Here is a 25,553-nt window from a genome sequence, read left to right as displayed (position 1 = left end):
CTACATACCTTAGTACACTACCTTAGTGTAGCTGAACTGTGTCAATAAGGAGAATGCATAGACAGCCCCTTTCTGTTGTTCCAGAAAAAAAGGAAACGGAGGAAAGGCTTTCAGCCATACATAATTGCCTGGGCACGTGTTTCACCAGTGGCTTTTTCAAAAGGCAAAAGTGAAGTGAATTCTATCTAATGAAATGGTTACATAGGGTTGAAAAAGACCAGAGTCCATCATGTTCAACCATTCCAAGTAAACACAGCACACACAACCTATACTTACCAATCTATACACTCACATACATAAACTATATATACAACTACTAATACTAACTGTAGATATTAGTCTCACAATAGCCTTAGATACTATGCTTGTTCAAGAACTCATCCATGTAATACAATATAGTGAGAAGCACTAGCACTCTGATATTGGGGCACTAATTCCTAATGTTAATGATGTTAAACACACGATAGTGGTGATTAAGAAGAAATTAGGATTATTTAATAGAAGGAGAGCTATTGATCTTTTCTTATAGACCTGGTTCAAACTATACTTGATGTGAAAAAAGTTAAGTGTCAGTTGTCAAGAAATTCTTACATCTGTCTGATTGATATTCAGCGTCGGATTTCTAATCCGGGCACCCCGAGGTCATCCCAGCCCTCCCCCCGCATAAACGAATGCGTGAACAGCCCCCCTTTCCCCCCAGCACAGGCACGCATGTGCATGCACAGGACTTTACACTCGCATAAGAAGCATTGGGAGAGAAGTCCCCATTGCTCCGTAAGGGAGAAAAAGTTGAAAATTTTGGTGCAGCCGCATGCAGCCCCCAAATTTTGCCACCCTAGGCCCAGGCCTTTGTGGCCTCTCCACAAATCCGGGCCTGTTGATATTGTGGAGTTATTTCAAGTCTTTCCTCTTTTTGCCTTTTTATCTCTAAGTGCAACCACAGTCTATACTTTCTCCTTGTTGATATTCTTTCTTAAGCTCTCCACAAGCTAAACAGCTGTAAGAAACAGGCAAATAGGGTTTAGCAAAATACACAAATAAAAATAAAACAGCATTTCCAGAAACAGAGCAAGTGGGTGGTATCTTTTAGGGCTTTTTCTCTAGGCCTAGAAATAAAAAAAAACAGCTACAAGAGTGGCTAGTGAAGTTAGGAGAACAGTCTATAACTGAGCTTTCCTTATCCTGGAAATGGCTCTCCCCCCAAAAATGTCTATAAGCATTGTGGCTGGGCTTTATTTTTCTTGAAGCCATAAAGGGCCTGGAGAAAAATAATTGTCACTAATTGCAGGGCTCTGAGCTCTCCCTATCCTGGAAAAGGCCCAGGGAAAAATAAACATCTTCAGCTACAGTGCAGCAGGCTTTGTTGCCTCTAGGCAGAAAACGAGTTGTGGGAAAAAAAAAAAAAGCATTGCCAGCATCAATATTAAAAATGTTGCAGCACTCTTACAAAAGTGCTTTGCCACTGGGCGGGACTCTATCTAAGCAGCCCCCATCTTAGAAAATTCCTGGCAAAAAATAGTCATAGCCAGCAGCATGACCTATGATTAAGTGCCTAGTGCATGAAAACGTGTAAGAGTGCTAGAGGTCTAACGTCTGCTTAAAATAAAGTGTCAGTTTCTTTTACTCTGCCTGCCCATGGGATCTGAGAATTCTTGCTACATATTCATGGTATCCTCCTTAAACTGTAGATCTGGAGCATGTGCCTCAGTCTAATCCACGAGGTGGATTGTCAGACTGCATATAAACGCAGGCTGGCAATCCAGTCATACGCTTGAAAAATCTTCTAATTCTACCTGCACCCGGTAGCATTAAATCCACCCTGGTGCAGCACAAGCAACTGATATCTGCCAACTAACACAAGACTTGGCATTGTAGGTGGATATTGGCTGCGTGTGCTGCACCTGGGCGGATTCAGTGCTTCTGGGTGCACTGACATTTTTTTAGCGTACAGGCAGATTGTCAACCTGCGCTTTTACACCAAATATCCACTTCATGGAGCTTTACCCTAAAGCCGGAAAAGGCCTAGCAAAAACAAATCTTCATTAGTTCAAGCACTGTCTAATTTCCCTCCCAAGCAGTAGATACTGGCAAATGCCAGAGGGGCTGCTGTAAGATGCCATAGACAGTCACAATTTATTAGGCTGGTGGGGGGCTGTTTGGGCCTCTATGTAGTTAAAATACCAGGGGCTTTTGATCCCAAGTCTGGACCTGCTCCCAAGCCATAAAAGGCTTGGCAGGTCTCTGTCTCTGCTTCTAAAAATGCAGCAATCTCCACATTATAGCCTAACCCCCTGATCCCACCCACAAAATGTTACCTACCCCACCTCTGACATTGCCCACCATGCCATCACCCGCACTTAAAATAATTGAAAAGCGGCAACATTATTTTCACTTCTTCTTAGTGAAGGTGGGTGTAAATAAATGTGTAGGTTGACCATTAAGCAATTCCAGTTTACTGGTCTAGGTAAGTCTGCATGTAATGAAAGTCTAAGATGCTTACTGACAAGGGTTTCTTCCTGCACTCCCCTGCGGCGGTGTTCCACTGCAGGAGAGCATCCCTTTCTTTCTAATGGGGTTGTACTAACACAGGTGCAAGTAAGCACCGAACACAGGTAGTAAGCAGCATGTTGTGTTACATGTGCTGAAACCACAGCCCCATTAGAAAGAAAGAGATGCATTTCTTCCTGTGCTTGCCTGCGGTGGATGCAGGAGAACACTGCTGCAGGAAGATGCGATCTCTGCTACTGCAAGTGACTAATAGCGATGAACAAATGTTTTCGGCAAGCATGGATTCACTGTGAAATTCCACATTACGCTACTGAAGAATTTTTTCGCAAAACTGCCACAAAAATTTGCAGAGTGAGGAAAAAGTAAATAAGTTGCGATTGCGTCAAAAAAGTCACGTGCGGTAGCAGTATTTTGATAATTTTTGGTGACCTTATTAAATCCTTTGGTTTCTCCTACACACAGGTTTTCCTCTATTTCCCTGATCTCAGCACTGTCATTCAGGCTAAAGTCACACAATGCTCAGGCTACAAAGTTTGCAGAACAGTTATTATTATTATCCTTTATATATTGCTGACATATTCTGCAGCACATTACAAAGATTAAATATAATTTACAAATCTCTGCCTATTTTCATTCTACATAAATTACATTTATGTGTAAAAACAATTAAGAGCAAGGCAGATAAGGAATAATGTACCCCCTCTGGTAAAATATAAAGGTAATACTAGTCATAGAATCATTGCATAACCATATGCTTTTGTAAAGGTCATGGAACTTGAGGTGGCTTCTAATATCGTCATGTTCAAAAACTGACTTTATATCATTCCCACTATACAGTTTCTGGCTTTGTTTTACATATTGCCACTCTCCAGGTGGCGATGAAAATTGCTGAAAATTTTGTCTATATTTGGCAACAATTCTGGCGATAATCTTTAGGAAACCTTGCGATGCAACTTACGTAGCATGAATGCAACAATAAGCGATAATATATATGTGTGCCAGAAAATTCTCAATGACAAAAGTGCTCGCACTTTAGTAAACTTGCTCTTGCATTTTTTCTGACACAAGTCAATATCGCTGTCTATTGCACCTTAGTAAAGGACGTCTAAGGGCTCTGGCACACGGGGGAGATTAGTCGCCCGCGATTTAACTCCCTGTTCGCGGGCGACTAATCTCCCCGAGTTGCCTACCCCTGCCATCCCACCGGCGAACATGTAAGTCGCCGGCGGGATGGCAGACGCGGCGGGGCGATTTGCGCGAATTAGAGATCTTTTGTTATAGGCTAACATGCATACCTCCCAACTGTCCCGATTTTTGTGGGACAGTCCTGATTTTAACAGCCCAAAGTCCCTTATTTCCCTTTGATCTCATGCACTGAACAGCACTAAACACCAAAAAAAATACAAAGTTTCTCAAACTTAATTTGCTTTTGGCAGAGAGCCCAGAATACTCAATACCTGCACTTAGATACAAATGTAACTAATACGATAATATGTCTCTTGGGGGAATTAAGACTGCAAACTTAAAGGGCAATTTCACCTTTATTAGCAAAACTGTAATAACACCTAAAACAAGATCCTAAAACCCCCAGACACATGTTCAAACACTTAGTACATTGCTGAATCCCTATGCTGCCATAGTTTTATAGGCTATGAGCAAACTTAGGGGGCTGTTCCTGCTGAATTATGCTTAATACAGGCATACCTCCCAACATTTGAAAAATGTAAAGAAGGTCAAAAAGCTCTGCCACGTGCAGCGCGGCAAAATTTTGTTGCCACGCCCAGTTTGTGACCACACCCCCAAATGCCCGTATACTAAAAATACTAATGTTTGTAACAAGCTAGGACGGCATTAACTGCTGGCTGCTGCTAATCAGAGCTGTTTGGAAGAAGAGCTGGAAAGAACGCAATTTGCACTCTGTGTACTCCCAATCCCAGATTCACCCAACACTAGCAGAACTGAGCAGTGTTCATGTATCCGTCATATGGAGCAAACTTAGGGGGCTGTTCCTGCTGAATTGTGCTTGGTACAGGGGGAAATCTATGCTGCCGTAGTTTTATGGTATCTCTCTGTATAGGCTATGAGCAAACTTAGGGGGCTGCTCCTGCTGAATTGTGCTTAGTACAGGGGAATACTTGTGCTGCCATAGTTTCAGGGTATCTCTCTGTACAGGCTATGAGCAAACTTAGGGAGCTGTTCCTGCTGAATCGTGCTGCTTTCTAACTGGCAAGAGGAAGTACTGCACAAGATGGGACATTTAAACTTCTGTCACTGCCCCCTTTCCCTCCTGCTGGATAGTCAGCAGAGCATTGTGAGATTATACCAGTGATCCACAATTATTGGCTCAGGGGCAACATGTTGCTCCCAGTGGCCTCAAAGTAGGTGCCATTTTTACATTACTGGCTTAGAGGCAAGTTTGGAAGCACAGAGACAGTTTTACTCAAATCAGAGCCTCTCGCAGGCCAGCAGTCCACATGGGGCTACCCAATAGGCAACCACAGTCCATATTTGGCATCCCAAAAAACCTTTTCATGTTTGTGTAGCTCCCCAGAATTTTTTATATTGAGTTTGGCTCATGAGTTAAAAAGGTTTGGGATCCCTAGATTAGAAAATAAGGTACAGTTCAACCAGTGCAGCAATGCCGCACCACAACCAGGACACAGGGCCACAGTTTTAAATAGTACAGAAAAAATGGCTGCAGCTTACTTATCTTTTCTTTTGTAGTTTCATGCTCATCTTGATCTTTCACTGTTCCACAGGGGTCCTTTATTAATAAAGTGCTAAACTGCAATTGGTCTGTTTTGCTCTTCTGTCCCTTCCTACATATTGCATGCATGTTTCTTGTTTATGGACACTATTCCCTTCTCCTCTGCACCGTTCTGTTTATTCTGCTGTATTTTCTGTTTCCTCCCCATTTTGATTTCTTCTCTACTAGTTTTCTGTTTTAATCTCTCTTTTACTGCATTCTGTGCTTTTCTTTTGTTCCTTTCCTACTCTCTTTCCCCCATCGCAGTATTCTTCTTGACAATGAAGTTAAAAAAACAAAACTGTGCACAGAATTCTATTTACATTTAACTGTGTTAAGCATACCTTGTCTTATCTACTAGAACGGGAGAGCTGCTCTCACACAGGGCTGTGAATTAGGACGGCGAGCGGAGAGGTTCATGTTTCAATGCTTTGCAAACTGTCCAGCCACACGCACAGCCTGTGTGAAAGGCACTTTTCCGTTCTGGTAGAGAATAAAGGTATACGTAACTTGGTCTAAATGTAAGCAGCATTGTGAGCACAGCTTTTTTTATGAAGTAGTTTGGCAGGGAGGAACAGCATGCAATTAGAATTAGTTAGCTGCTGTGCCGGCAACGGCCCCTCCCCCTCCCGTTCCGATGTCTGTGGGTGAAGGGAGTAAATGCTCCTGATTTCTTCAGTAGTGCAGGCTAGTTTAGAAGTTACATTGGCACAGTTATGCCGGACCTCATAGGCATCCGGCACTCAAACTCTCACTGTCGTATTATGGTATTTCTGTGACAGACCTATTCCTTGCATCCGGGTGCTACGTGTTCTTTTCAACGCTGTGCGTCAGATCTTTCCCAGGCAATCACCTGCTAAGCCTGTTGTTATTGGAACTTGGAAGGCTCTCTGCTGCCAACTAGCGCCCAATCACCGGAACTGTCTGTAAAGTACGTGTCAGTACCCAGAAGGGGGAGCGAATAGATTCAGCTGAATTATTCAGTGCCAGCCCCAGAGAGGACAACATGCCTGCTGTGGATAAGCTGCTGTTGGAAGAGGCTTTGCAAGACAGCCCCCAGGTAAGAGCAGACTTTCTTACGACAGTCCCCATAGTGGGGGGAGCGCAGACGCACGACTGACACGGTGATCTCTGACTGACGTTCGCCCATTTTTCCTGGCTTTTCCAGGGGCTGCTCCCAGTGAGTCAATTAAGAATTAAAGCCACAGCAGGGAAAGCAGGAATCCTTTATTCCTGTGCTGGTCCCTGGGAATGTGACTGGGGGCAGGGGCCGGCAGCTAACTAATTCTAATTGTATACTCTTCCTCCCTGCCCAATTACATCATAAAAAGCTGTGCTCACAATGCTGCTTACATTTAGACCAAGTTACATATACCTTCTTCTCTACCAGAACGGGAAAGCTCCTTTCACTTGGCTGGACAGTTTGCAAAGCATTTAAGCATGAACCTCTCCTCTCACCGTCCTAATGCACAGCCCTATTTAAGAGCAGCTCTCCCATTCTAGTAAATAATATAAGGAATGCTTAACACAGTTGTATGTATGTATATCTTTATTTATAAAGCGTACTTATGTACGCAGTGCTGTACAGTAGAAAGTAGTTTAAATGTAAATGGCATTCTGGGCACAGCTTTGTTTTTTAACTTGATTGTCAAGAAGAATACTGCGAGGGGGGAAAGGGAAATAGAGCAGGAAAAAACTTATGAGAGGAAAGGAAGAAAAGAAAAGCACAGAATGCAGAGAAAATAGAGATTAATAACAGAAAACTAGTAGAGAAGAAATCAAAATGGGGAGGAAACAGATAATGTGAGTTAGAAACTACAACAGAATAAACAGAACAGTGCGGAGGAGAAGGGAAGAGTATCAATTGAGGCCACTGGGAGCAACATGTTGCCCCTAATTGGGGATCACTGGTATAATCTCACAAAGCTCTGCTGACTATCCAGCAGGAGGGAAAGGAGGCAGTGACAGAAGTTTAAATGTCCCATCTTGTGCAGTACTTCATCTTGCCAGTTAGAAAGCAGCACAATTCAGCAGGAACAGCCCCATAAGTTTGCTCATAGCCTATAAAACAATGGCAGCATAGGATTCCCCTGTATTAAGCACAATTCACAATGTACTAAGGGCCCCCGCCAAAATGCTTTCAATTGGGCCCCACAGTTGGTAAGACCGGCCCTGGTAGTGGCTATTATTATATATTGTCACTGCACCCTGCCCTATGCAATAATTATAAGGTGCCATCTAAACTGCGCATCCAGGTTGAATCCTTTAATAATGCAGTGCAATGGTGTGGGGTTGCACATGCTATGAAATGTACTAAGCGCACTTCTAGTATCTCAACCTTTCCATGGGGCAGGCCAGTATGGGGCCCTGTTGTTCTTGTGCCTGGGGAAATTCACAGGGAAGAGACTTCTGTATTATGACTCACTAATCCCAATATATATGTGTCACTCCTGTTGGTAATGAAATATTGTTTTAAAGTGTCAAATATTTTGGGGTGGGAAATGCAACTTTCATTCATTTTTTTTTAAGACAGTACGGCCAGCATGTGCCACTTTCAGCCCTCGCTGAATACACAATACAGACTCATTTATCAACTGAGCAAATTTGCTTCTGGGCAGCAATCCATGGCAACCAATAAGAGATTAGCGCTATTTTTTAGCCAACTGAAGGAAGAATAGTGAAAACAAAAAATGCCATTGGTTTCTGCACAGATGCAAATGTGCCCAGTACTGATTATGAAAAGCTAGCAGCTAGTTCTGCATATTGTTCTAACCTCTCAGAACATGTTTATTTTGGCTTTGTTGTTACACCTGTGGTAGGGGTATTACCTCAGATGATTGTGTGCAGTCTGTTCTGCTTGTGTCCTGTCAATTTGTAGCTTAAGTAGATGCCTGGCATTGTAGCTTAACTGCAGAAGGACAACCAAAGTCTAAAGATGCTAAATGAACATAAGTGATATCAGATCACATGCATTTGCCAGAAATTAAAATGTTATGTAATGTATGTTAGCCTTTACTGCGTTTGGCACATATGATACAATTGTTTGTATAGTATGTAAGATAAGATAACATTTATACAATAAAATAAAAATCTTTGGAGGGTTGGACTCGCCTCTGCAGGGCTCACCAGGGCCCCCGCACCCCCCAAAGGGGCCCCTGCCGCAGACACCACACTCCACGTGGGCCCTGATGCACGGCCAATCCTCTCCCTGAGCATGCGTACGTTTTTACTTCAGTGCAGGGGAAGTTCCATGGGGATTGGGTCTGGGTTGGCAGAGCCCACAAGGGCCTTGGTCCACCGAGTTCATTCTTGTTGCCCCGCCAGCCCAGTCCAACCCTGAATCTCTGACATATTGCACATACCACGCGCCGATGTACTCCTTATCCCGACTGGATTTTTAAAACTGCACAATCGACATATGGCTGATTTTTGGTCTGCCCGATTATCATACAGACAGGCCCAACTCAGGGCCAATAAGCTGACGACTCAGACCATTGCCAGGTTTTTTTAAGCCGTGACAAGTAGCTGCTACTAATAGCTCTGTGTGTCTTCATTGTTACTCTATCTGGCACATTTGTCTGATTTTTTTAAGTTGGTTGGACAATTTTAGGTTAATGTTGATAGGTGGCGTTATATCAGGTGCCTTGAAGTATAAATCACATGGAATAGCATTATTAGAAAATTCATACACATGGATGTGTGTTAAAAGATTATTGATATTTCACAGGACTTCTGGTGATTATAGCCTTAAAGGGAACCTATCACCCTCAAAATGTTTTCCCCACCAAAGGTGTGGGCTAATAGAGCTTGCACTCCAGTTGGGGGAAACAATAGCTTTCACCAGCATTAGGCTGCCCACACCAGGAGGGAGCTCCCAGTGCAGGCATCCATGTTGTAACACTTGAGTGTGCATAATGTGCGAGTAAAGTTTGTATCTGTTTATCAAATGCATTAATTATTAGCAACAATTAACCTTTTTTTATATAAAACATGTTTTCATTTTATAGTCCTGTTGAAAGCCGTGAGTGCCGTGAGAAATAGATGGTATATAGTGCAGAAAAAGTTAGTAAAGTAAACTACCAGCGAGATAGGACTTTAATTAGCACTTGCCCCTAAATATTTGTATAGCCCATGTTAATGGGACTTATCTAAGAGCCTAAAGGAATTTCTTCCCAGAATCCTGTTATGACATTTGCATACGTATGAGGCGGTCTCCTCAACCCGTTTAGCTTGTTTGTGTATCCCCACTCCTGGCTCTACCTAAGCTGATCAGAAAACCCTTCACTACACTGATGAACCCCAAGAAGGGCGAAACCGGTCTGTGGTTGGGAATCTGATCAGCTATTATCCTGGCTTTTGCATTGAAAACCCAGTGGGTTAGTATTAGTCTTGGATAAGCCCATGTAAATGGGACTTACAGTCCTGTGAAAAACTATTTGCCCCCTTCCTGATTTCTTATTCTTTTGCATGTTTGTCACACAAAATGTTTCTGATCATCAAACACATTTAACTATTAGTCAAAGATAACACAAGTAAACACAAAATGCAGTTTTTAAATGAGGGTTTTTATTATTTAGGGAGAAAAAAAATCCAAACCTACATGGCCCTGTGTGAAAAAGTAATTGCCCCCTGAACCTAATAACTGGTTGGGCCACCCTTAGCAGCAATAACTGCAATCAAGCGTTTGCGATAACTTGCAACAAGTCTTTTACAGCGCTCTGTAGGAATTTTGGCCCACTCATCTTTGCAGAATTGTTGTAATTCAGCTTTATTTGAGGGTTTTCTAGCATGAACCGCCTTTTTAAGGTCATGCCACAACATCTCAATAGGATTCAGGTCAGGACTTTGACTAGGCCACTCCAAAGTCTTCATTTTGTTTTTCTTCAGCCATTCAGAGGTGGATTTGCTGGTGTGTTTTGGGTCATTGTCCTGCTGCAGCACCCAAGATCGCTTCAGCTTGAGTTGACGAACAGATGGCCGGACATTCTCCTTCAGGATTTTTTGGTAGACAGTAGAATTCATGGTTCCATCTATCACAGCAAGCCTTCCAGGTCCTGAAGCAGCAAAACAACCCCAGACCATCACACTACCACCACCATATTTTACTGTTGGTATGATGTTCTTTTTCTGAAATGCTGTGTTACTTTTACGCCAGATGTAACGGGACACGCACCTTCCAAAAAGTTGTCTCGTCGGTCCACAAGGTATTTTCTCAAAAGTCTTGGCAATCATTGAGATGTTTTTTAGCAAAATTGAGACGAGCCATAATGTTCTTTTTGCTTAAAAGTGGTTTGCGCCTTGGAAATCTGCCATGCAGGCCATTTTTGCCCAGTCTCTTTCTTATGGTGGAGTTGTGAACACTGACCTTAATTGAGGCAAGTGAGGCCTGCAGTTCTTTAGATGTTGTCCTGGGGTCTTTTGTGGCCTCTCGGATGAGTTGTCTCTGCGCTCTTGGGGTAATTTTGGTCGGCCGGCCACTCCTGGGAAGGTTCACCACTGTTCCATGTTTTTGCCATTTGTGGATAATGGCTCTCACTGTGGTTCGCTGGAGTCCCAAAGCTTTAGAAATGGCTTTATAACCTTTACCAGACTGATAGATCTCAATTACTTTTGTTCTCATTTGTTCCTGGATTTCTTTGGATCTTGGCATGATGTCTAGCTTTTGAGGTGCTTTTGGTCTACTTCTCTGTGTCAGGTAGCTCCTATTTAAGTGATTTCTTGATTGAAACAGGTGTGGCAGTAATCAGGCCTGGGGGTGACTACAGAAATTGATATTGATATTGAAATTGAAAATTGAAATTGATAAACCACAGTTAAGTTATTTTTTAACAAGGGGGCAATTACTTTTTCACACAGGGCCATGTAGATTTGGAGTTTTTTTTCTCCCTTAATAACGTAAACCTTCATTTAAAAACTGCATTTTGTGTTCAATTATGTTATCTTTGACTAATAGTTAACGGTTTTTGATGAGCAGAAACATTTAAGTGTGACAAACATGCAAAAGAATAAGAAATCAGGAAGGGGGCAAATAGTTTTTCACACCACTGTATCTAAGAGCCTAATGGAATTTCTTCCCAGAATCCTGTTATGACATTTGCATACGTATGAGGCGCTCTCCTTAACCCTTTTAGCTTGTTTGTGTATCCCCACTCCTGGCTCTACCTAAGCTGATCAGAAAACCCTTCACTACACTGATGAGCCCCAAGAAGGGCGAAACCGGTCTGTAGTTGGGAATCTGATCAGCTATTATCCTGGCTTTTGCATTGAAAACCCAGTGGGTCAGCATTAGTCTAAACCCATGTGAATGGGACAAGCCCATGTAAATGGGACTTATCTAAGAGCCTAAAGGAATTTCTTCCCAGAATCCTGTTATGACATTTGCATACATATGAGGTTGTCTCCTCAACCTTTTTAGCTTGTTTGTGTACTTTAGTATTGGAAGGTTTCTTAGCACTAAATTTTCTTTCATTATACAAAAAACAGTTCTTGACTGGAGCTCCCCTTTAGATCTTGATACTATACTCCAGTGTGTGTACTGTGACAAGTGATTTGTCTCCTGTAGTTTTTCCCTGTAATGTCGCACACTAAATTCTATATACCATGCGCTGTTCTCTAACCTAAATATGTTCATGATGCTGATGACTACTATGCAGCTAAGTTGTTATTAAATGATTATCTACTGTGGGTGACAAAGCAGTATAAATGCTCCCCAATGAACCAAGGAACCATTATTGACTTCTGCAGTAATAGTTACAGTCAGAAAATCCCCACTATGACGTTTTTGCCTTGTGAGCTAATAAGCCAGACGTACAGACAGTTATCAGACTAGAAATTCAGGTTATCCTGAGCCATCTCGCTCTCACTTAGCACCTAGGAATGCATTGCAGTAGAATATAACTGCAATGATAATTGACTCATATAGCCAGATAAACAACTTTGGAGTTATTGTGTTGTATCATGTATAATGTCAGTTGTGTTAGGCACAGTTAGATTCACAAACTAGTATCACAGATTACTAGCCATATGTACCCTTTTGCCACATTTAGGGTCATCTTCTGTATGTCAACCCAGCAATAAGCCTTTATGCCATATTATTATAATAAAAGAAGCAATGATTTATTTTACAGATGCATATTGCAAAATGATTAGCATTGCTGTCAGTGTAGGAGGGAACTACGATAGTATTGGTTGCAAGGGACCAGTCATCCATGAACAATCTACTGTATGTAAAGTGCTTCAGAATATGTCAGAACATTTAATCTATGTAATGAAGCATAATATAATTAACAATAATATAAATATTTAGGGCTGATAACAACCAAAATTGAATTATCAAAAATATCAAAGTTTGCCCCAGGCCTAGCATTCCATATCAACCAATTAAATTCTTGTTTTTAAAATAGTTGATATTTGAATAGATCATATTGTAGATCATATGTTTCAAGTTAGTTGATTTTGGTTAGTCAAAGTGGAGCAGACATTGGCCTTACATCATTTAACTTTTTGTTTATACCATGCCAGTTCAAAAGAGCAAGAGAAGTGGGTATTTCACCTAAATTAACTTTCAGTTTAATATGAACAGTGACAGTTGAGACAACTAGCAGTATGTCTTCATGTTTTCACTTTTGTTATTTTTTTGAATTATTTAGCATTTTTTTCAGAAGGTCTGTAGTCTAGAATTTTTATAATTCAATATAATGAATACTGCTGCCAGGCTCTCCAACACCTCTCCAACCGCTCCACCTCCATGCCACTCTGCCAATCCTTGCACTGGCTTCCCCTACCATCCAGGATAAAATTCAAACTATTGACTCTTACATTCGAAGCAGTCCATAACTCTGCCCCACCCTACATCTCTGAACTTATCTCTAGATACCATCCAACCTGCTTGTTACACTCCTCTACTGACCTGCTCCTCAACTCCTCTCTCATTCCCTTCTCACACACTCGCATTCAAGACTTTGCAAGGGCTGCCCCCCTTCTCTGGAATTTGCTCCCACAATCTGTCAGACTTTCTCCCAATCACTCTGCCTTCAAAAGATCTCTAAAAACACATTTATTTACAGAAGCTTTCTCATTTATTTTAACATGACCTCAGTGTACTGCTAAAGCAATAATCTGTGCCACCTCTCGCAACTCTGACCTTGCCCATTCCCACACTATGGGGGGGGAATTCACAAAAGTGGAGGTAGCCCTTTTGGAAGTAAAGCCTCCCAGTCAAATTTTTAGTTTTAGCAGCAGTGCCCCCTCTTTAATCACTTCACTGACATTTTCCCCAACTTATCTGTGCCCCCATAGCATGTCCAGAACTACAGAGCTGCCTGACAGCATTGATACCCCACCTGTTCCCAGCAGCCATCTTGGTAATCAGCAAACAGTACATGCACACTGGCACCCAAACTGGGATATTGGGGTACAGGGTTGGACTGTCCCAACAGGGCTCTGGATAAAAACCCGCTGGGGTTGGACCCTGTTGGACCTCTTTTCACCAGGGATGTTGGTGTGTGGGCCGGATTGCTGCTGCCCAGTAATGAGTAAGGGCTAGAGAAGAAGGTATTTAGACCCTTAAATCTCGTTACAGAAGTGGAATTACACAGAAATATAGAAAACATTAGAGAGCCCAGCTTGTCCTGAAAAAAAATGATTTATAGTTTCCCTGGGCAAAGTAAAAATACCCCTCAGGAAATGCCCCCAAAGTGAAATGACAAATGACATATAAAATGCAAAATCCTGCTGTTAAAATCCTTACCCCAAGGCTCATGTAGCTGTGGGACTGGGTTTGATGGCACCGGCAGATTTACTAACAGCTAAAAGCAAATTCATAAAAAAAATTTCGGGAAAATGACAAAATTTGAAAACTGTCTGTTGAAAAGACAAATTCACAAAAGTGGAGATAGAGGTTTGTGAATTAGGTGGAAAATCCGACAAATCTATCTCCACTTTTATTTTGTCTCAATACCACCACTTTTGTGAATTCCCCCCTATGTGTTTCAACCCTTTTTCCTTGTAGATTGTAAGCTCTTTTGGGCAGGGCTCTCTTCACCTCTTGCATCGGTTATTGATTGCTTTTTATGTTACTCTGTATGTTCAATGTATGAAACCCACTTATTGTAAAAAAAAAAAAAATTGCCAATTGTGGCTTTTTCACTTCACACTGCGTTCCACATGGAAAATGACCCTACTATTACAGTGCCAGTGATCCCATGATTCAATTGTGTAAAACAGCCAACATGCATTTTGCTTGCCAGCTAATTGAACTTATAGTTGGGATGGGGTACAATATCCAGTCTCTATATTTGGAATCCTCTATTTTCCTATTGTATATATTATTTTGTCTAGTAAATCCTGTTGCACCTGTTATTAGCTTTAGGTTGTTTACTTTGGAAAGCTAGGGATACAGGTAGAAGAATATTATTAAAGGTTTATTTTCCCTTTAACAGGATGCTCATATGTTTCCTAAAATAGTTCCATCCTTTTTTGGGGAAAATGTCAAAAGGCTTTTAAATTACTTTCTTTATCACCTCAGGAACACAGTGTTAAATACAGTAAATGGAAATGTATATATGCTGGGATATAGGCACAGCACAGAGAAAAAAGAAACCTGAATGAGGCAGATAAACAACTGGATAGTGATGCGGGCTGATTTAAATATACAGATGGGGTGAAAGAATGTCCTTTTCATAAACTTAAACAGAACAGTACAACTTGCTACCTTTTTCCTGCAGGCCTAACGGATGTCTAAAACAACTTATGAGTGAAACATGAGCCAACCATAGGGGTTTTTATCAGCTGAAATAATTCAAAACCATCACTTTTTAAATAAAAAAAGGGGGCCTACACTTAAGCTGTAAAATATTAGAGTATATTTTTGCTTTAAAATTCGAAAGTATTCTTGATGACTAACTGTCGGGTTATTTTGCATCATGTGCTGATATTTTATAGCAGTTCTGGCCAAGCTGTTCAGTTCTTGCCAGGACTTTTTTCATTGTTCATGATCCTGCAGGGTTGTGTATTTGAATTATACGTCTTGTCTTGTGACTAGCTAAAAAAACAAATTTTCCTTGTTATGCAATAGCAGAGAGAGGGAAGGGAATGTAAAGTTGAAATAATAAGGCACTGTAAGTAAGGGAATATAGACCTTTCTCAAACATATATGTCGAAGCGATCTGAGTAGTTTTGGAAAGGATTGTTGTCATGCCAGAGCAGTATTGCGCTGGTATTATAAGGGTTAACTCTGGAATCATTTGGCTTTGGGTCCACAATGAGACTCTTAATGGAAAACTATACCCCCAGAATGAATACTTAACCAACAGGTAGTTTATATTATGTTAAGTGGCCTATTAAAGAATCTTGTCAAACTGGAATACAGTGGTGTGAAAAACTATTTGCCCCCTTCCTAATTTTCTTATTCTTTTGCATGTTTGTCACACTTAAATGTTTCTGCTCATCAAAAACCGTTAACTTTTAGTCAAAGATAACATAATTGAACACAAAATGCAGTTTTTAAATGAAGGTTCACGTTATTAAGGGAGAAAAAAAACTCCAAATCTACATGTCCCTGTGTGAAAAAGTAATTGCCCCCCTTGTTAAAAAATAACTTAACTGTGGTTTATCAATTTCAATTTTCAATTTCAATATCAATTTCTGTAGTCACCCCCAGGCCTGATTACTGCCACACCTGTTTCAATCAAGAAATCACTTAAATAGGAGCTACCTGACACAGAGAAGTAGACCAAAAGCACCTCAAAAGCTAGACATCATGCCAAGATCCAAAGAAATTCAGGAACAAATGAGAACAAAAGTAATTGAGATCTATCAGTCTGGTAAAGGTTATAAAGCCATTTCTAAAGCTTTGGGACTCCAGCGAACCACAGTGAGAGCCATTATCCACAAATGGCAAAAACATGGAATAGTGGTGAACCTTCCCAGGAGTGGCCGACCGACCAAAATTACCCCAAGAGCGCAGAGACAACTCATCCTAGAGGCCACAAAAGACCCCAGGAAACATCTAAAGAACTGCAGGCCTCACTTGCCTCAATTAAGGTCAGTGTTCACGACTCCACCATAAGAAAGAGACTGGGCAAAAACAGCCTGCATGGCAGATTTCCAAGGCGCAAACCACTTTTAAGCAAAAAGAACATTATGGCTCGTCTCAATTTTGCTAAAAAACATCTCAATGATTGCCAAGACTTTTGGGAAAATACCTTGTGGATCGACGAGACAAAAGTTGAACTTTTTGGAAGGTGCGTGTCCCGTTACATCTGGCGTAAAAGTAACACAGCATTTCAGAAAAAGAACATCATACCAACAGTAAAATATGGTGGTGGTAGTGTGATGGTCTGGGGTTGTTTTGCTGCTTCAGGACCTGGAAGGCTTGCTGTGATAGATGGAACCATGAATTCTACTGTCTACCAAAAAATCCTGAAGGAGAATGTCCGGCCATCTGTTCGTCAACTCAAGCTGAAGCGATCTTGGGTGCTGCAGCAGGACAATGACCCAAAACACACCAGCAAATCCACCTCTGAATGGCTGAAGAAAAACAAAATGAAGACTTTGGAGTGGCCTAGTCAAAGTCCTGACCTGAATCCTATTGAGATGTTGTGGCATGACCTTAAAAAGGCGGTTCATGCTAGAAAACCCTCAAATAAAGCTGAATTACAACAATTCTGCAAAGATGAGTGGGCCAAAATTCCTCCAGAGCGCTGTAAAGGACTCGTTGCAAGTTATCGCAAACGCTTGATTGCAGTTATTGCTGCTAAGGGTGGCCTAACCAGTTATTAGGTTCAGGGGGCAATTACTTTTTCACACATGGCCATGTAGGTTTGGATTTTTTTTCTCCCTAAATAATAAAAACCCTCATTTAAAAACTGCATTTTGTGTTTACTTGTGTTATCTTTGACTAATAGTTAAATGTGTTTGATGACAAACATGCAAAAGAATAAGAAATCAGGAAGGGGGCAAATAGTTTTTCACACCACTGTATATATATTAGTAAATATTGCCCTTTTACATCCTTTTCCTTGATCCACCAGAGATCACCTGACAGGAAATAATGCAGCTATAACTTACAGGAAGTAGCGTGGGATTAAAAGGCAGAACTCTGTCCATTAATTGGCTGAAGTAACCTAGCATGTATGTGTGCCTTGGCTTGTTTGTGTGCACTGTAAATCCTATGATCCCAGGAGGTGGCCCTTAATTCTTAAAATTGCAATTTTCTATTTAGAATTACCCAATAGCACTTACTACTGAAAAGTATATTTTATGAAAATGGTTTATTTAGATGAAGCAGGGTTTTACATATGAACTTGTTTATGCAATATATTATTATAGAGATCTACATTGTTTGGGGGTATAGATATTCCAGCAGGAGGCTGTGGAAAGGTATCACACTAACTGAACTGGCATGTAGGACTAGTCGGAGCCAGACCATTGGGCAAGGAAGCTGGGACAACTAAAGTGGGTTTGTTTGATTTGTTTATCAAAGAAAGGGAACTGTGGACCTAGAGCTGCAGGAGGGAGCAGCTTTGAGAAAAATATGGGTTATAGGAAAGGATCCATATCCCCATAGGGTTCACATGCTTCTTAATGATACCAAACAGGGCCAACCTTTACCCGCTAATTAGGAGCTTCTGGGGAGCTGGAACATGAGACACCCCTCATGTTTGATATCATTCTGATCACCCTAAATTGGATCACTGCAAGCGATATGGCAATGCAGGGAAGAATCCACTATGCAACATTCAATTGATCGATCCTAACCTTCCTTCTGTATAGGAAGGAGTCGGGCTAGGATCGATCAATCGATCATCGCATAGTGGATTCTGCCCTGCATTGACGTATCGCCCTATTTCAAATGACCGGAAGCCAAGTTTTAGCGGGTATTTTGTAATAAAGTATTCAAAATAATAAATGGTGTGCAGGATAGGGCAATTATTGGGGCAGGGTAGAATAGATCCTTTACTTAAAAATTTTTACTTATTACTTTTCCTTTAAGTCTGCTAAAAATGATTTAAATATTGAATAAACCCAATAGGCTCGTTTTGTCCCCAATAGAGATTAATTTATATCTTGGTTGGGATCAAGTACTAGGTTCTGTTTTATTATTACAGAGAAAAAGAAAATCATTTAAAAAAAATTAGAATTATTTGCTTATAATGGAGTCTATGGGAGATGGCCTTTCCGTAATTTGGAACTTTCTGGATAACGGGTTTCCGGATAAGGGATCCATTGTAGAGTGCCATTCTAAGCACCTCTGCAATTTACATGAAACTTTTTTTTTTTTGAAAATTCCAATATATTAAGAAAAAAAATTTAATAAATAAATTAAATTTTGACCAACTGCACTTTTTGCTGGTCATTATTCTGACTGTGATGTAGTTAATGATACTCAGTAATGGAATGCTGTGGAATCAGTTTGGTCCCAGGGGCGTAAATAAGGCAACCATAGCACAGGGGTGGTCCTGCAGGGATCCTGCTGCTGCAGACAGTGCTTGCAGCTCCTGCAGTTAATGGCTGTAATATATAATGCTAAGTGCTTGAGACTGTTCCTATAATTGCTATTATGTTTGCTATTATGCAAATTTTAAAGGACATGTAAACCCTACATTTTCCTACCCTGTATAAAGGTTGGGCACATGTCCCCCACCCAAACTGCATCATTTGTACTGCATATGTTCTCTGTTAGCCAGCACCATCACATTGTTTAAATGTGAAATGATGCAGAAAGAAAGATGTTTTGAAAGCATTTTACCTCCTAAAACTGTCATTATATGAGAGCTGCATAGACAACCTCTTAAGTCTTAAGCCAGAGTGAAATGAAAGATGGGAGTGACACTCCAGTCTCTATTTGAACCCAAAGGTATTAAAATAAAAGCACTTACTTCTATTTTACATTATTTTACATAGTTTAATGCATTGTAAAAATGTATGGTATATGTCCCCTTTAAAGCAAATAGCAGCTTTCACCCAGCAGCCATTTTCCCTCTCACACATAAATATGTTTCTCCTGTAGAGTGAACAGCTAGAGCAGAGTTTCTATCTAAACCAGCGATGCTATCTCTTTATTGGCTGTTAGACTGGAGGGTGTGTTTAGTAACTTGAGTTGAGAAGAACTGAGCATGCTCAGAAGCCAACAGCCAAAGTAAATTCTTGAGGGAGGGGGCAGAATGGGTTAGAGGAGGATATGGATTCCCAAGTGATTAACTAGATGCTGCAGCCTTACTATTAACCTTTTAACACCCAGAGTGGCAAGTATTTAAATATTTCAAAGAGACTGTTCACTGATTACATGTTTAAGCTCTAAGCTGTCCACTTATACACAAATGTACAAAATGTGACGCTAAGAAATTTTGAGTGGAAAGTCATAGGGGGTATTTACTACAGACCGAGGAAAGCAGTGCAGAGCACCCCTCAATTTTTACCCCAATCTGGCTATGGTCTACTGCTTACTATTTGCCATATACAGTGGTGTGAAAAACTATTTGCCCCCTTCCTGATTTCTTATTCTTTTGCATGTTTGTCACACAAAATGTTTCTGATCATCAAACACATTTAACTATTAGTCAAAGATAACACAAGTAAACACAAAATGCAGTTTTTAAATGAGGGTTTTTATTATTTAGGGAGAAAAAAAATCCAAACCTACATGGCCCTGTGTGAAAAAGTAATTGCCCCCTGAACCTAATAACTGGTTGGGCCACCCTTAGCAGCAATAACAGCAATCAAGCATTTGCGATAACTTGCAACGAGTCTTTTACAGCGCTCTGGAGGAATTTTGGCCCACTCATCTTTGCAGTATTGTTGTAATTCAGCTTTATTTGAGGGTTTTCTAGCATGAACCGCCTTTTTAAGGTCATGCCACAACATCTCAATAGGATTCAGGTCAGGACTTTGACTAGGCCACTCCAAAGTCTTCATTTTGTTTTTCTTCAGCCATTCAGAGGTGGATTTTCTGGTGTGTTTTGGGTCATTGTCCTGCTGCAGCACCCAAGATCGCTTCAGCTTGAGTTGACGAACAGATGGCCGGACATTCTCCTTCAGGATTTTTTGGTAGACAGTAGAATTCATGGTTCCATCTATCACAGCAAGCCTTCCAGGTCCTGAAGCAGCAAAACAACCCCAGACCATCACACTACCACCACCATATTTTACTGTTGGTATGATGTTCTTTTTCTGAAATGCTGAGTTATTTTTACGCCAGATGTAACGGGACATGCACCTTCCAAAAAGTTCAACTTTTGTCTCGTCGGTCCACAAGGTATTTTCTCAAAAGTCTTGGCAATCATTGAGATGTTTTTTAGCAAAATTGAGACGAGCCATAATGTTCTTTTTGCTTAAAAGTGGTTTGCGCCTTTTTTGCCCAGTGTCTTTCTTATGGTGGAGTCGTGAACACTGACCTTAATTGAGGCAAGTGAGGCCTGCAGTTCTTTAGATGTTGTCCTGGGGTTTTTTGTGGCCTCTCGGATGAGTTGTCTTTGCGCTCTTGGGGGAATTTTGGTCGGCCGGCCACTCCTGGGAAGGTTCACCACTGTTCCATGTTTTTGCCATTTGTGGATAATGGCTCTCACTGTGGTTCGCTGGAGTCCCAAAGCTTTAGAAATGGCTTTATAACCTTTACCGGACTGATAGATCTCAATTACTTTTGTTCTCATTTGTTCCTGGATTTCTTTGGATCTTGGCATGATGTCTAGCTTTTGAGGTGCTTTTGGTCTACTTCTCTGTGTCAGGTAGCTCCTATTTAAGTGATTTCTTGATTGAAACAGGTGTGGCAGTAATCAGGCCTGGGGGTGACTACAGAAATTGATATTGAAATTGAAAATTGAAATTGATAAACCACAGTTAAGTTATTTTTTAACAAGGGGGGCAATCACTTTTTCACACAGGGCCATGTAGATTTGGAGTTTTTTTTCTCCCTTAATAACGTAAACCTTCATTTAAAAACTGCATTTTGTGTTCAATTATGTTATCTTTGACTAATAGTTAACGGTTTTTGATGAGCAGAAACATTTAAGTGTGACAAACATGCAAAAGAATAAGAAATCAGGAAGGGGGCAAATAGTTTTTCACACCACTGTAAGTCCCCAATGTGTCCTGCATGCTGTGCTGCTCCCTAACTTGCGCGTGCTTTCTACAACCCATTCCTATTGACTACGTCACTTCTAATCACAGGTAGTGCTGTATTTAATGGGGGCACATAGTGTTTTAATTAAAGTGAGGACATGGCTGGAAAGTTGGCAGGAAAATTAAATTTTTGTGCACACAACTATTAAGCATTTTGAACCAGAGAATGCACTGAACTTGATTTTTAGCCATGTTTTAGCCAGGATCTTGATTACTTGATGCTGAAAATAGGCAGAAGCACTGAAACTAAACTGTAACTATGACCTTTAGATTGAGTCTGGGTATATGGGATGCTTATACTTTTTATCTGAATACATTTTTTGTTTTGCTTTTTTACTTGTATTGTTACTTTAAAATATAGAAGTCAAGGTTAGAAAGTTAGTTTTTGTTACTGATAAAGTAACGATTGGGCTCTTCTATACAGAGCACACCTTCACCTTGCACTATTAACTTTAACATCAACCTTCTGTTGATCATTTCTGTTACTGCTTGGTTTTTTTTAAACATTTTTAGAACCTTCTATTGATTTCTAATCATTTCATTTAGACTCGGTCCCTACTCAGCGTATTTGAGGAAGATGCCGGAACTCTTACAGACTATACAAATCAGCTGCACCAGACAATGCAGCGTGTATATGGGGCACAGGTGAGTATCTCATCTTGAATGCAGACTCTTAATAGCTTCACCCTGCAATATACAGATACAAGCCTCATGCTATTGAGTCTTAGGAAACTGTTTCACTTTATAGCATTGCAAACCCATATACTCCTGTCTAATGGGAAAATGAATTGTGCTCAGGGAACCTTATCTGTCTTAAAGAAGGTCACCTTAGCTTGCTGTGCTAAAGAAATCTTGTCTAGAGTCTCTAATGAAACAGTTGCCTCTGATGGGCAGAGAAAGGCATTATCTGGTTTAACACAGTTTTATTGTCTATAATATAACAGTATCTAGTAGAATTAAGTCTAAAACAACTGGACTTTTCTGAGTTTTTTTCCTTGAAAACGTTTCACCACTCATCCGAGTGGCTTCTTCAGTTCAAATGACTGGTAGGGAATTCCCCAGTATTTAAACTCTTGATGGTAGTACAGTCACAGACATCCAATCACACCTTCATCAATGAGAATCTTGGTACCATTGTGATTGTATCATACCTTCTTACACCTGTCAGTTTCAGCTAACACCTAACTGAACAAGTTCAATGGAACCATTGTGATTGGATGTCTGTGACTGTACTACCATCAAGAGTTTAAATACCGGGGAATCATTATCATACCGAGTCATTTGAACTGAAGAAGCTACTCGGATGAGTGGTGAAACGTTTTCAAGGAAAAAACTCAGAAAAGTCCAGTTGTTTTAGACTTAATTCTACTAGATACTGTATATCATGACCTGGATGAATGAGAATCTTCATAGATCTATAATAAAACATTTCTGTTACTTTATAGACAATAAAAATGTTAGGAAGGCGTAGCAGTTATATAAGCCACCAGAGAAAAGTAATGGAGTTGGCATGTTTGATGAATAATTGCTGGTTGCAGAGTAACATCTGATAAGTTATAGCTTTAACCCTTTAAGTGCCAAGGGACGTAGATTCTACGTCCCAGGTACCAAGGGACCAAAGTGCCATGGGACGTAGAATCTACGTCCAATGGCACTGTCGGGTTTACAAGCGCTGCGCTCGCTTTTAAAGCAGCGCAGCGCTTGTAAAGCCGTCACAACCCCCTAGGCAACGAGCGAATAAGGACATACTCACGGATCCGGTCCCCCAGCCGCACCGATCGTCGCTCCAGCCAATGACAGCAGTGGACACGCATTGATGACGTGTCCACTGCTGTCCCTTTAAAAGTCGCCGCCTACTGTCGGCTCCCTCACTCCTGCTGCGCACGTTGGACCGGATGGAGCTCCCCTGCTGCCTTCCTGCTGGATTTATCGCCCCTGATCGCCTCTGATCGCCTGCCTGCCTTGGGTAAGCTGAACTACAACTCTCTACCACTGTTTATTTTGCTTATTTCTATCTCAACTGTCTAAAAATTTTTTTTTTTTTTTTTTCAATTTTTTCTTCTATCTTTGTTATTATTACACTTTTGTACACATACACACTTATTTACAACTTTCCCAAGCACACACAGACACTTACACACACACTTACACTTACACTTTTTTTTTTTTTTTTTTTTTTTTTTTCTTTCTTTCTTTTCTTTTCTTTCTGTCTTTGCTTTCTTTGGCAGTCTTTTTTTTTACTAAAACTTTATTTCTGATCTTGCTCTATAATTATCTGATTTATTTGGTTGCATTTTAGTGTTTTTTTGGCATTTTCATAATTGATTTCTGTTTTTGAATTATTCTATTGCACTGTAACTTTTTTATTGCTATTGGGTGCTGAATTTGCAGTGACGTTGGTGGATCCAGGGCTCTGACCACCGATTTCATTGCAATTATTGTTCTTCTGTTGGTTTAGGTGGTTTTATTGGATTTTACTGATTTTATGGTGTTTTATCTTTGCATTGTTCTTTGTGTGTTTAGTGCCCCTAAAAGGTTGCTTTTGCAGTGACATTGGTGGATCCAGGGCTCTGACCACCGATTTCATTGCAACTATTGTTCTTTGATTGCTTTTAGTGGTTTTATTCCATTTTAACTTCATTTGATTTCAGTTGTTCTAGAAAGGTCCAGAGGTGCTAAGATTGTTCTGGTAGTTTCTATTGCCAAGGGTTAGGCTGATGCCACACATGGCGTAGGGCTGATTTTTTCAGCAAGTGGAAAAACGCTTGCCGAAAATTCAGCCCTACGCTTGCTACTTGTGCCTGCACCCGAATGAATGGGATACGCTCGGGTGCAGGCACATGTAGCCGATATACGCATGAAAACGCGAGACTTTGCATTCTCACGCGTTTTCATGCGTATATCGGCTACATGTGCCTGCACCCGAGCGTATTCCATTCATTCGGGTGCAGGCAAAAAAAAAGGGGTGCATAGAGTGCAGCCCCAATATTATGCATTTTCAGGTTTGGTGGCCATGTACTTATGCGCAACCAGACATAGGTATCGTTTTATTCAGGGGAACTTGCAGATTGATGGTTAGTAAGTTTTTGGTAGTTGCCATGGAGATTTTGGGGAGAAATCTAGGTTTTTTATCTAGTTTTTCCTTGATTTCTGACCAAAGCGCTGACTTCTGCAAGGGACTGGGGCCACAATTTTTCATGTAGAAAGAGGAGAGTGGCGTCTCTGAATAGCTGAAGGTGTGCACTTTTCAGAAATATATAGTTTGCGGGGGTTATTTCACAGGTATGGGGGTGTTTAGACTAAATAACTGCAGATAGAGCACAGCCCCCCCTTATGCATTGCCCCGGTTTGGGGGCATTTGGTGGCCACGTCTTTATGTGTACCCATACATATGGGGTATCGTTTTATTCAGGGGAACTTGCAGATTGAGGTTTAGTAAGTTTTTGGTAGTTGCCATGGAGATTTTGGGGAGAAATCTAGGTTTTTATCTGGTTTTTCCTTGATTTCTGACCAAAATCTAGGGTTGTATCTGTTTTTTCCTTGATTTCTGACCAAAGCGCTGACTTCTGCAAGGGACTGCGGCCACAATTTTCCATGTAGAAAGAGAAGAGTGGTGTCTCTGAATAGCTGAAGGTGTGCACTTTTCGGAAATATATAGATTGTGGGGGTTATCTCACAGGTAGGGGTGGTTAACACTGAAAAACTGCAGGTAGTGCACATAGAGCGCAGCCCCCAAAATTTCAACTGAAATTGCCCTTATGCATTGCCCCTGTTTTGGGGCATTTGGTGGCCACGTCTTTACGTGCACCCATACATATGGGGTATCGTTTTATTCAGGGGAACTTGCAAATTGAGGTTTAGTAAGTTTTTGGTAGTTGCCATGGAGATTTTGGGGAGAAATCTAGGTTTTTTTATCTGGTTTTTCCTTGATTTCTGACCAAAGCGCTGACTTCTGCAAGGGACTGCGGCCACAATTTTTCATGTAGAAAGAGGAGAGTGGCGTCTCTGAATAGCTGAAGGTGTGCACTTTTCAGAAATATATAGTTTGCGGGGGTTATTTCACAGGTATGGGGGTGTTTAGACTAAATAACTGCAGGTAGAGCACATAGAGCACAGCCCCCCCTTATGCATTGCCCCGGTTTGGGGGCATTTGGTGGCCACGTCTTTATGTGTACCCATA

The 25,553-nt window shown here is 40.9% G+C and overlaps 2 protein-coding genes across 3 annotated transcripts in view; one reads left to right on the top strand and one right to left on the bottom strand.

Moving 5' to 3' along the window:
• Positions 1-6,110, bottom strand: part of c3h12orf75 (chromosome 3 C12orf75 homolog) — a 34,648-nt gene extending 28,538 nt beyond the window's left edge. Inside the window, exon 1 of one of the 2 annotated variants that reach the window (XM_004912908.4) lies at positions 6,039-6,110. In XM_004912908.4, coding sequence (XP_004912965.1) covers positions 6,039-6,051 — 13 coding nt within the window. In that variant the 5' untranslated portion in view covers positions 6,052-6,110. Of the gene's footprint in view, positions 1-5,214; positions 5,593-6,038 lie in introns of those variants that run through there. The other variant, XM_012959870.3, reaches the window with a different exon arrangement.
• appl2 (adaptor protein, phosphotyrosine interacting with PH domain and leucine zipper 2) overlaps positions 5,707-25,553 on the top strand; it is a gene marked incomplete at its 5' end in the record, with an annotated part of 54,460 nt that continues 34,613 nt past the window's right edge. Inside the window, 2 exon segments of the mRNA NM_001112918.1 lie at positions 5,707-6,314; positions 21,920-22,018. Of these exon segments, the coding sequence (NP_001106389.1) occupies positions 6,261-6,314; positions 21,920-22,018 (153 nt within the window).

This window comes from Xenopus tropicalis, chromosome 3 (assembly GCF_000004195.4).
Source record: "Xenopus tropicalis strain Nigerian chromosome 3, UCB_Xtro_10.0, whole genome shotgun sequence".
NCBI classification, from domain to species: domain Eukaryota; kingdom Metazoa; phylum Chordata; class Amphibia; order Anura; family Pipidae; genus Xenopus; species Xenopus tropicalis.
The sequence above is the reverse complement of the archived record's forward strand: the minus strand, read 5'-3'. Positions and strand labels throughout refer to the sequence as shown.